General features: G+C 40.5%; 1 protein-coding gene across 1 annotated transcript in view; it reads left to right on the forward strand.

Moving 5' to 3' along the window:
* Positions 1-3,052: 3,052 nt before the first annotated feature.
* The window catches only part of gbe1b (glucan (1,4-alpha-), branching enzyme 1b), a 115,894-nt gene continuing 105,955 nt past the window's right edge, over positions 3,053-12,991 (forward strand). The window contains exon 1 of the mRNA XM_080459333.1: positions 3,053-3,273. Within this exon, the coding sequence (XP_080315459.1) occupies positions 3,059-3,273 (215 nt within the window). The 5' untranslated portion in view covers positions 3,053-3,058. The remainder of the gene's footprint in view (positions 3,274-12,991) is intronic.

Raw genomic sequence — 12,991 nt, forward strand, 5'->3', positions numbered from 1 at the left:
GGGTAATATATGTTCATAGCGTCCCTGTTTGTAGAGACAGACCAGTGTGGAGCAAATGCAGTCACAACGCAATAAATCAAACACTTTTTTTGGTACAACTTTTCAAATCCTGCGCATTGACTGTTAAAGAAACCAAAGAGTCAGTTTCACCCTGAAGAACATGTGCAGGTTGCTCTGTGGTGTAGTATTTAATGCTTTAACCACACGGTTATAAAAAACAACCTGGTTTGAGTTAAGAAGAAACCTCCAGTTGCTTCTTCTTGTGAGTGAGTATGATCCACAGTGTGAAGCTCTTTCAGACCGATGAAGCAGTTAAACGCGAGGCCCCAGTTACACGACAACATTCCAGGTGAAATCATACCGTTAGTTTGAGAACAGATTCACGTTTACGCCGCAACGATTTTAAAACAACGTCCGTTCACGCGGCAATGGCAGAAACGCTGAAGATGATGTAGTTTTCATGTAGGGCCTCTAGTGGGCACTGTTGGTTGTTTTTTGTAAATGTGCACAGAGAACAGTACGCTATAAACATCAACAATGGGAGTACACAGACATTTTGTATGGACAGCGTTTCCACAATCGGTTCTATTCAAATACCCTCTTCAATCTGGGATTTTGCTATAAAAGCTTCCAAACGGCACAATTTTGTGTTTCACCTTTAAATGGTGCTGAAGAAAATGTCACCGATAAATGACATTCTCGAAAAGGACGACCCTCATTACATTATATTAACTATATCGAGATATATCGGGATGCTCAGGAGGAACAGTGAAGTCAGCGTTCACGATAAAAAGCTTCATGAGGCTGCAGTCAATTCGTTTGTTTGATTCTGATCTTGCCCAGAGGAGCTTGAGAAGTCTTGTCAGGCTGACAATTTTGACTGGAAGGTGAAATTCCAAAATGGGGAAGAACTGATGTGGTGTTTCACAAATAATACATGACTTTAAAATTCATTTTTAATGATTGCTGGAGCTGGATCTGAGGAATAAATTCAAACTTTTTTCATAAATATTGGCAGAGAAATTCCACAAGTCTTCTGCCGATTCTTAAGATTGTGTGGGATTGACTATGATGTGAGTGCTTCACCATCGCCACCTCTCATCTTCTGAAAACTTTAGGGCAGATCCCAGAGTGTGGCTGAAGACAAATGGCAAATAAAGAAACACGTCACGTTCAACCCTGTGGGCTATTCTACAGCCACCAACTAACCTGATCTACAGCTTCTTTTCAAACTCTGAACAGAAAAGTCTCCAGATTCAAATGGGTCAAAAGGACTAACTACTCTCCTAATTTCATTATTATTAAGGATGTGGTTCTTCGAGTATTTTGTCTTTTTGCCTAGTTTCAAATTCAAGCCACATATTAAACCCAACTGTCTGAAATAGTTGAAACAATTTTAGTTCCCATCCTATTTTTCCTGTGTTTTCCACGATCAAACTCGCCTCAAAGCCGAGCCGTCAGTTTGTAAAAACATGCATCATGTTACAGAGGAGCCAATGCTTTGTCCTCTTTTAAAAACACACATATTTACATGTATGTAGAGAACAGCAACTATATCAAATTCCTATTGTTGGAAACTTTTTGAAAAGTGCTAGATGAGAATTAAGTAAGTGGCATTAGTTAATGCTCAAGAGGGAAGAACAGGCTACAGTTTGGATTTATTTTGTAGTTAGGAGGCACGTCTCCACTGCCTCAGGGCGAAGCGGAAAGCTGCATCTCATGTGATTTTCAAATAGTTTCAACTCTTTTTAATGATTCAGATTGAGTTATATGGTTAAAGGTGAATGTCTGAGCGACAGACACAGAACACTATTAAAATTGCGGAGGGAAGAAGTGGTTAAATGTGGTGGTGGTGGTGGTGGTGGTGGGGTGCTTATACTCCTACAAACACTTTAGGGACCCAGAAATCAAAGGGAAGAGATGCTACGACAAATCCTAACAGAGGCACCTGTCTCAGTGTTTAGTAATATAATCATGATTTCTAATGAGGATTTGGTTGCAAATTAAACTACATAAAATATAACAAGTCAAATCAATACATTCTTACTAATGTTCATTGTGCTCTGTATTCAGGCAGCTGAGTAATAGTTTTTTTGTGTGGATTGTATCGTGTTGATCCATACGGTGTGTCGATATCTGCTCATAAATCCAGTCTGAAACCTTCGATTCACTCAGTTCACACGGGGTGAGTTCGGTCTGGCAGCATGTCATACCAGATTTACCTTATAAACCTATCTGAAATATCAATACCTTAATCACCTCTGTGCCAATACATGTCAGATGTCTTGTACTTAGTCAGTTTGATTAAATGATTCAGCATTTCGAGTGCGGCTGGCAATTTGTGTCGGTGATGAGCCGCCAATCAATAAATGAAATGATGGTTTTATTGGCAAACAATATTGACTGAAACAATTTTTTTTTTTCAAAATTTGTGTAATGACATACATATAAGTTGATTTTTTTTTCAGTATTCGGTGAAAACATTTGAGTAGTTTTTGGGACATCATTGTTTCAAGTGGTACGCTCAGAAGAGTTGGTCAAGTTTACATTGTGTACATTAACCCTTCCACAGGCTTCTGCCTGAGGGTAGAAAAAGAAAGCCAAAAGGATGTGAGATTGGATTAAATATGTTTGTTTACCTCTATATAAATAAAATAAACCAAACACAAAAGAAAAATGTGCATATTCAAATGGGAGTGAGTCAATATCTATGTTCACTTTAATTTCTGGGAAGAGATTGTGATGAAAAAAAATCAATTGGAGGGTTAAACTTTTTATTTGAAAAATCTGAATTACTTTTTATGTCTGATTTTGTTGTGGGTGTAGTGGAAATGAAATAAAAGCAACAAATAAACTGAGGAAGTCTGAAACTGAACAATCAGAGGGAGTATTTGGTGATCTGGGGTAGAAGAGGGGGGGGGGGGGGGCAGTGGGGTAAAAAGGGATGTGGAGGTAGGATGGGGGGGCAATTTGATAAGCTCTGCCCTAAAGTTACACAGAGATTCACTGCATCATCCTGAAATGGGACGAGCTTAGTGAAACGCGCACTGATTCGCTGATGTGTCCGGACATAATATCACACCGCACACATTTAATGCGCGTCTCCGGCGGCGTGACTCCCCTTTTATTCAGTCCGTGCGGCAACAGCGCTGCATTGGTTCCGCGTGAGGACACCATGGCAGAGCTCTCGGATAATGTTTCCCTTCCTGAGCTCAACTCTCTTCTCCAAATGGATCCGAACCTCAAACCCTACGAGAAGGACTTCAACAGGAGGTAAAACGCGGCTCAAACGGCGCTACACGTCGGTTTAAAAAACAGCCCCGAATGGGAGCGACTGAAACCCGCTGTCACTCTGCTGTACGTGTCGTTAAATAAATAAAAAAACAAACCAAAACACGATGAAGAGATAAAACGCGAAATTTACACAAAGTCGTCCTCTGGTTTGACATTTCGACTGAGGAAAGGTCGCACACAGCTGCGTGTCCCCCTCCCCTCCTCTTCCCCCCCATGTCCTCAACACACTGTAGTTCCGACTGTCTTTCAAAGACAACACGCCCTCGGATTAATGTAAAATTAATGAATGGAGGTTCTCAGTTTTCAGCGTGAGTCCGCAGAACCGAGCTGATCCTCTGTCCCGCTTCCTCCTGCTGCCGCTCCAGCTGGACTGGAGACGCGTGTTTGTCGGTCAGCTGATGTCCACGCTGCGTCGTGAGGTGGTGCTTTGGAGCCGAGAGGTGTCTCTCTGTAGTCGGTCCGCCTGCTGCACAACAACCTCCCCAACACCAACTTAGTTTGTACCGTTAAAAACATCGGGCTGCTGGGATCCTAAACCCGGTCCGCTCCGGGGAGTTGCGGGGATATACCAAGTTGCGTGCATTTAACTGTTTTTGTTTATGCAGATTGGAAAGACTTTGCAATATTAGTAGTCAAGTGCAAAGTAATCACAGTAGTCTGACCAACTTCTGATCAAATATTAAGAGTTTTTCGTGTATTTTTAGTTTGTTTAACTGGGCATGTGCAATATTACATTACCAAACAGCAACACGAATAACTTTAATTATTTAAGTTAAAAAAAAAAAAATTGGTTTGTGAGAGCTACCTCTAATTTCACATTCACTAATCTGCCATTTAATCAAATATGACGTTTTTTGTTCATGTATTTTTAATTCATGTTCAACAAGCTGATCATAGCAAAACAATTAACAAATTGTTTAAAAATAAAAATAAAGAATTCCTCACTAGTCTTGTGCCACATTGCAGCTTTGCAACATCAACCCACATTATATGCTTATCCCAGTTTTTCTCCTGAATGTCTCCCATCTAAAATGTTTTTTTAATCTTTTTAAGTGAAATCAGTCTCATGAGTTGATCTGAAGACCTTGCAGTATTTGTTGCACACATCCTGAATTGACCTCCAAACCAAGTACAAAACAATCACAGTAGTTTGAGAGCGACTTCTGTTTTTTTATGCAGACTCTTTTTTTTATCTTGTATGTAGTTTTAATTAATTTAACTAACCAGTCACCCATAATGATATTGCCAAGCATAGCAACACAAATTACTTTAATTATTTTGGAAAACGGAATGAAATCCTCACTCGTCCATGCCACTGTCCAGCTTTGTAACATCAACCCACATTATTAATGTGGTTTTATCCTTTTCTCTCTCTTGAACGTGTCCGTCTAATATAAGATTCTTTCTTATAGCAGCCAGCCATGCAATTTCCACAAAATCCAGACTTGGATACTTAAAGCTGATTTAAAGATTTTACAATACCAGTAACCCCCTGGATCAGAGGTGCACCGTCATGCTCATGTCTCATGCAGCCTTATTTGACTTTCAGACATTATTTGGGTCACAGTAATAAATAGCCTGGGCAGCCTGTGGGAGGTACATGTGATTGTGCACTTATTAATCTGCCATTGAATGCACCTTTATTCTCAATCACATATCTGCAATTGCCAACACTATTGCTTTACATATGAGCCTTTTCTTTTGATTTTCTTAGTTATTATTTTTCTTAAACTAATCCATTCATTATTAAAGTCTTTAGACTTGGAAAACAATCATAGTTCTTTGCTGACCAATGCAGATCTAATATTAATCTATGCTATGATCTCACTGTTTGCTTTCTTAAAATCTTATTATAAACTTATTTTGCACCCAGGTTATTTCAGTGAATGTCTCTGGTTGTAATAATACTTTCAGTTATTCTAAAATCAATGCAGCAATGATAGATTGACATCATTAATTCTAACCACACATATTTCGCTATTGATTTTTAACCAGTCCTCAATATTGAGCTACGATCTTGCCAAATCAACGCAAATGATTATATAAGTTTGAATAAATCATGAATTTCTTGCTGGTGCATGCTGCAGTCCAGCATCATAACTTTAAACTTTGTTAAAAGCCTGTTTTGTACACATTTTGTTAATCTATTGGAAGTTTCTGGGTGATATTAGTTATCTGGGTGTATTATTTGTTTCAGTCTCAACATCGCAGTAATGTCCAGCGTTGGAGGCGTTTAATTGCATGACTTGCAGCATCTGTTAGTTTTATTTGTGCAACTTTAAAGGGCGCAACACGAGTCGGCCTCATGGGGTGTTGCACAATTCTCTCGTGGCTTTCTTTTGACCTCCAAACACGGTCGGGGTCAAAGTCTTAAATAGCCAACTGCAAATGTGAGAAGTACTCGTCACTGTGCGTTTGTCAGTCATTCAATTCGTCATAAATACTAATCACATTTTGCCAAAAGTATTGCCATACATTTCAGTATTTTCTTACTCTTTGAAAAAAAAGAAAGAAATCCCATTAATAATTCACAGTCCTCAGTAATAACTGAGTATTCTGCCAATCATAGCAACATAAATAATTTTTTGGGCCTGGTGTATGGTGGGCTGACACTATGGTCCAGTATTTTTCCTTTTTCTATTGGATGTGTGTGGTTGTTTTGATTATAATATTCTAACATGAATATAAAAATGCATGAATATCCAGAGTTCGAAGTTTTCTACAACGATGACTTGCAACATCTGATGATTTTGTCTGTGCAGACATTCTGGTCTGTGGAATCCCAGTAAACCTCACAGAGTCTTTGCAGAGTTGCACAATTTCTCTGCCGCCTGATGACCTCCAAACATACTTATGGTCAAAGTACCTTTGCAGTCTGTGAGATGTTGTTAAGTATCATCATGCAGATTCTCTGCATCCTGCACCTTTTAAGCCCCATTTACACGACGGATCTTTCTAGTGAAAACGCGAAGCTTTCGTAGCGTTTCAGGGGTTCGTTTACATGACAATGGTGCTCGAAGCCGCTGCATCTTGTTTTTTAGTTTTTTTTAAAAGGACCCCAAGGTGCATCTTTGTGACGACGCTCAAACTCTTTAATTGTGTAAACGGGTTAAATAAAGCAACTTTCTGGAAACACTCGTTCTCAGTCTACGTGTAGACGGTGCAAACACCGCTACTGCACATGTGCACTATTGCCATAGTAAATGGATCTTCTACTCACTTCACTTCAAAAGTGAGTAGATGAAGAAGAGTGCCATGACTCCCAGTCCATATTCTCCTCGGACTTGGTAGTTTTATAGTGGGCAGGCACCCGGACTATAACAATCCAACTTGGTCGTCTGCCCATATACTCACAATTGTTAATGTTTAAAGTATATTGTACTCTACTTGTGGTTTCATTACAAAAACAAACAACTGCGTCAACTAGCGACTGAACGTGAAAACAGCATCGTTTTCAACGTTTCTGCCAATCCCGTGTAAACGGACATTGTGTTTTCACTTAGAATATTGTCGTGTAAATGGGGCCGGTCATAACAACGTGAATAATTTTATAGGTCTGTGGGGAAAAAAAAAAGATGAATTTGATGCTGGTCTGATGCTTGTGGTGCACCAGTTAAACCAGCGTGTGGTTTAGTCCTGTTGTTCTGGTGTTGTTGCATAAGCCGTTTCATCCTCCAGGCAAATTTCTTTGTTTCCATGTTGCGTGATACACGACAGAGATGTCGGCTCGCCAAGCGGGCATGATTACGCACTCTGGAGAGACAAGATATCCCAAACCTTTTGATAGGAGCAGGTTTAATTAGCTGAAGTTAAAGTTCATAGACAGCAGTTTTTCCTAATTAGTCAATTCAGGAATCCGTAGTCTTGTTTTTCCTCTGTCACTTTTATCACCCAAGGGACACTAAAGTAATACTGATAATACTTTCGGGGGATCATAGAGAGGATATTTGCTAATTGTGACCACTGAGACAAAGCAGGGTTGAAAGAAAAAAAACCCCAAAGATTTAAGTCTCCACAAGTGCATACAAAAGGTAAACATGTGACCGTGGCTAACTGTGTCGACACTGTTTAAGTCAACAGACTGCAATCTCGCATGTTATCGGCACGTTTTGTCCTTCTTTTTTTTTCTTTCTTTTTTTTCTCCTTTCATTATTCAACGCTTCACAATGGGGGAAAAACGGGCTACACTATATGAAGGGATGTCAGAAAAGTGCACAATCATCTCGGGAACAAAAAGGTCACGTTCATAGTAACGCAGTGTTGATTTTTATGATCATTTTTAAAAGCTCTTCAGGAAGAGACGGGACATCTGGCTCACAAGATGACATTGTAATTCATCGATTGGATTCCCCACCTCATGTCAAATTAGCCTCACCTGCAGATTTATTTATTTTTTTTGCTTATTAGTGTCATATTTTTTACTTGCCAGCTGACGGTGGTAATGATCTATAGCTCACATCGCCACAGCTTCTGCTCACTGTTGGGTCGTCGGCCATAACCGGGCTTTAAAGCTATGCTTAGGGGCCATATAGTTTTATCCATTTTCATTTCTATGTCGCATCTCGTTTCCAACGTGGCAGGTAAGGGACCACCTGCTTTGTATTGGAGGCATGTGAGCGGAGCTCGAGCCGTGCGGAGAGATGAGCGTGTCAGTTCCATCTCAGACACAGCTTGGGATTTCTCGGCTCCGCCGCGCCTCAGACGTGTCTCACACACTTGTCCCGCTGATGAAAGTTGCACATAAATTATTTTACATATAGGATCACTGCTGTGTGAAGGTTAATTCTTGATAAAAACCCCCGGCGTTCGAAGGCTCAGAGTCCAAACACCGTATCATGAACACGGGCGGAGAAATCAAGAGCTTTCTCCGGCTGCAGCGTCCTGCTGAGACTCGGCGCTAAGAATTCAGCTGGCATATCAAGAGACCTCTGACCACACACACACTGATTCTTTAGATTTCACCGCCATGTCATGGCTCAAGGCTGCCCATATCTCAGCTTTGTTTAACGTTGTTTCATGCCTGATACGGCGACTGTGCACAGGCATTCGAAACCATTCCAGCAGATTTTCCATTTAATTAGTTAGTTTGGGGTTTGAGGCAACTCTCATTTTATTTTTATTTTTTTTTTATCAGATTGCCCATTTCAGATTGATTGTGAAAACAACCGTTGATGCCGCCCGCATGTTCCAGCCCCTATGAGCAGTGCTCTGTTGACATTCTTCATTATTTACCCTTCCTGTTGCGCAAGTCGGCAGGAATTGCTGCTAGGATTCTGCAGCTCGGGGCACCGTGTATCTCGCAAATTGGACCAAATGAAAGTGGGACGCATTGGGACCGCTGCTTATTACGGCAAAGAGTTTTGAGTATGTCATCACAACTCCTCTCAAAGTAAAAGTACAGTCTCCGTCTTCGGCTTGTGATGATGATGCAATGCATGCAAAGCAAAACTGATTGACTGGGAGGTGATGATTAGAAATGCATGCGCTCAAACTGAAATCGGGGGTAAAGAAATGAGTTGAAAATGGGGGGTGGGGGGGGGGATTCAAGATGAAAACGCAGATAACACACACACATGCTCGGTTGATAAGAACTATTAGCCCGACTGAAGCAGACGTGTGACCCTACCTGTTGTATAATAATGAATGAGCGCTTTGTGGCGCCTTCTTGAAAGCAGCTTTGGCAGCATTTGTTTTCCTGTCACCTTGCTTGAGGGTCAACAAAGCTGCGAGTTTAGCGGGGAAATTTAGCTCCCATCAATCAGCCTCTGCAAATTTCCTGCTTCACTTTTTAGCCTCATTAGTGCACTTAGTCAAGAAAGACATTAATGGCGTTATTTGAACGTGACCTTGCTGCTGGCCTGTAAAGGAATCCCTTTAAGCGAGCTCCGATCAAGAGAAGAAAAAGTTTTTTTTGTTTTTTTTCTTTTTCTTGTGCTTCTCCAGGCTGCTGCCGACTGCCTTGACACCTCTGTGCTTCAGCTGTCACTATCATTCATAGAACACACAGCAGACCTGAATGTGCACTCTAAAGTTAGATGCCCGATTGTTTAACCGAGAGTGTCTGAACGGGTTGCAGAGTTCAACTGCTCGTTTGAGAAGAGCTCAAAACCGGTTTTGAATTAATACTGAAAGATTTGTAATTATGACTCAAGAAAAAGAAAAGAAAAAATCAAAACCACCCCAAGATGTCAAATCAAGAGTGGGAATCTTTTTCTTCTTTTAACCATCATTGAGGTTGCACATCATTTGACCTTTGCATTTCTGATACAACGTTTGATTTTAACAAAAGAATTTGTTGATTTCCACACAGATCATATGATGTTTGTCGAATTCAATCAAAGCTGTAAAACGATCTATTTTATAATTATTGCGCGTTTTAATTTACCATAGCCCGGTTACCATTTTATTCAGAATACATAAACTCTGTGCAAATTGATGCCCAGCAGAAGTTGGAGTGGCAGGTAGCTGAATTGCCTGAAATGAGCCGGACTAGATTGAGTGAACTTGTGTTGACTTTTGGAAATCTTGATGAATTAGGAAGTTGTTGCATTACGTTTTTGGCTGTGGGTAAACTCGACGAGCACACGAGGAATATGGACCCAGTAAACTAAGGCCAGGAGTCCACCATTACTGTCGACACATCTGCAAATGCAAGCAGAATATATGTCCGGATATATTTTGTGAAACTGATACAATGATTTGCTGGAGAGTTGCCCATTAGGGAAGCCTATTAGGAATGCACAGTGGGAAAATGGCTTTATGCATTTTGGAATTGACCCAAGTTTAGTTTAGTTACTTTTTTTTTTTTTTTTTTTTTTTTACTGCCATCTATTGAATTATAAGATCCAGGGCGAGAAGTAGGCCAAACGCTTTGTCTGGTAACAGAGAAAAAAAAAAAGGTGGATTCTCCTTTTGAGTCATTGGGTTTCTTTCTTGGCACGTTAAAAACCAGGGTCACCGTTTGCCCATTAATTCACCACTGATAATAAAGCTCCTGGGCTGATGTCAAATTGTAAGTTGGAGTATGAAATCCTCAAACTTTCCTTTCGGAAATGAAATGACTAGAGTTGAAAACTTCTTTTATTATTAACTATTTGTTACATAAAGTTTAAAAAAAATACAACATATTTTTAAAACTTTATGTAACAAATAGTTATAATTTCATTTTGGTTTCTTTTTTTTTTTTTTTTTTTTTTTTCGTTTTTCATTTTGGTTTCAAGAGCTGCAATTTTAAAAGATGAGAAATTGGACCTTCCTTAACATTTTCAAGTGATATCGGAACACTTTTGTTGCAGTTATGGTGGAATTTTACATGACGGTGGAGCTCAAAGCTCCCAAGGATGAACTCTTTGAAAACACTCTGACTCCGGCTCGGTGTAGACTGAGTAAAACACAACCTTTCAGAAATGCTGCTCCTGCACACCACAGCTGTAGTGAATGAACAATGATGAATGTCTGTGTATCCGCCATTGTTGATGTTTATGGCATATTCTTCTCTGCGTGCAGGTGCTTCATTACAAAAAACAAGCAGCACCCACTAGTGGCCTAACATGTAAACGACAACGTTTTCAGTGATTCTGCTGTTTCTGGATAAACGGACATAGTTTCAAAATGCAAAACTTTTCTGAAATGCGAACGCAAAGATTATTTGTTTTCACTTGAAACGTTTGGTTATATGGATGTAAATTGGGCCTTTTTTTTTTTTTCCAAAGTAAAAGCATCTAATCATCAGTGTTTGTTGCTTTTGTGCTTTTTTGGACTGTGGATTTGCATGCAAATTTCACACTGAAGGGCTGGATTTGAACCCACAACATTTTCACCGTGAGGCAGGGCATCGACCACTGCTCCACCATACCGCAAATAGTTTTAACCTTGTGGCCACAGGCCAAAATAAAAGCTCAAAAATAATGAAAAAGTCAATAAACTGCCTCTGAAATGCTGTTGATAGGAGCCACGGATGCACATGTGATGATGGTGGGGGGAAAATCATATACTTATGGTAATACAGTAGTTGACATCAGTATCATTTATCACATATTTACCTAGTATTGTGAAGTTCCATTTTCACAGTGTAAAAATGAAGTATTGTTGAACATTTAGGTTGAAGAGGTTGCAGCTGCCGCTTCGTAACAAGAGTTGGTACAGAAACGTCATGTTGAGCTGCTCCTGGTGACTTTGGGCTTGGTTAAGGACATTTTTATAAAGACCTAATGTTCTGATAAAGTAATGGTCTCTTCCATTTGAGACAAAATCTCCCTAGAGCTTGGAGTCATAGTGAGACCCTCCTGCCACCAAAAGCCACCGTCTGCCGCTGCTGGCGCCTGGCGTGGAAGGAGCCTGGTTATCCAACTTTTCTTCTGGGACTTTTTGTCTTCACATCACCCAGTCTGGGTGTCGTGCTGCTTCGGCTCTTTCTGCCCCTTCCTCTTCAGTCCCCTGCAGGGTTTGTTTCTTTTGTGGCCTCGAGTAGAGGAGATCTTCTGCCATTGGAGATGATCGATCCTCCGCTGCTTCGCACAGTGCCTCAAAGCCGGAGTCAAGTTCCTCCAGCTGTTTCGGAGCCTCTTTCCTCTCATTCAGGAGCATGTCCCCCAGCTGGTCTGCCTTCTCGAACACCCTCTGAGCCTTAGTTCTCTCAATGATGAGCTCTCTACCGGCCCACCTTCTCAAGCACCTCCTGAACCCAACTTTGATTTTCAATAGAGCTTTTGCCAACTTATTAGCTTTCCTTTGTGCCTCCTGGGCCTTGGTCTTCTAATCTAGGCACACTTTCTCCAAGTGTTCCTTTTCCCCCAGAGCTGTCTGAGCCCAAAGTTGTGACTGTGGAACAAACCCCAAAAGTTCCACTTTCAATCTGCAGAATAAATGTCAAAGAACTTCACTTTTGGTAATCCCTTGATTTACCTTGTGTTCTCATCAAGATTCGTTACTCAACCTGTACAGTCCTGTGAAAGGGGGTTGATAGTGTTGCTGTGAGCAGTAATGTAACATCTCAGTTGTGCCTTATGACATTTTTCTCCCCATCTTTTTGCAGATAAAGCACAGTTATCCAAACCAAGAGATAAGAGATCCAGGCCAGCAATCGGTTTCTCACATCTCTAATCTCCTGCTGCTCTATTACCAATGAATCGGGTACAGGACAAAACTCTTCAGTAATTTCGAGCTTCAGGGATTAGTAGTGCGTCTCTTGGCCGTGTTCTACCTCACAATGAGCAGCAGTGTTTACTATTAATGCTGAATTATTGCCTTACTCTATTGAGAGGTGGAGGTGGGCGATTCATTACAATCAGACATGCATCAGGTTTATAGTTGATCTTTTAATGTATTTCTCATAGAACTGCTATTTCAATGCAATTAGGACTTTTATACTAATGAGCTATTATATATTTGGAGCTTTTCTAAGCATTTCCTATATTTCCAAGGCATTTAACCTCACAGCTTGTGGCTCACCAATTTAGAGTTTTGCATCAGTTCCACCTCTCTTATCACTGTCCGTGGTGCACTATAAGTGCAGCTAAGGAGCTTGATGTCTCCCTGAGGTGTAACTAGAATGTGAACCAGAACTACAAGAACAGGAAATATTGGACTTGCATTAATTATGTAGATGGAAGAAGCGTATATCCACTGCCTTCAGGTGGATAAAAGATGATTTAACACATTTAGGTGAGAATTTTTAGCTCCAAATAGACTTGTCAGA

This window comes from Lipophrys pholis, assembly GCF_963383615.2.
Source record: "Lipophrys pholis genome assembly, chromosome: 3".
Classification (NCBI taxonomy): Eukaryota; Metazoa; Chordata; class Actinopteri; order Blenniiformes; family Blenniidae; genus Lipophrys; species Lipophrys pholis.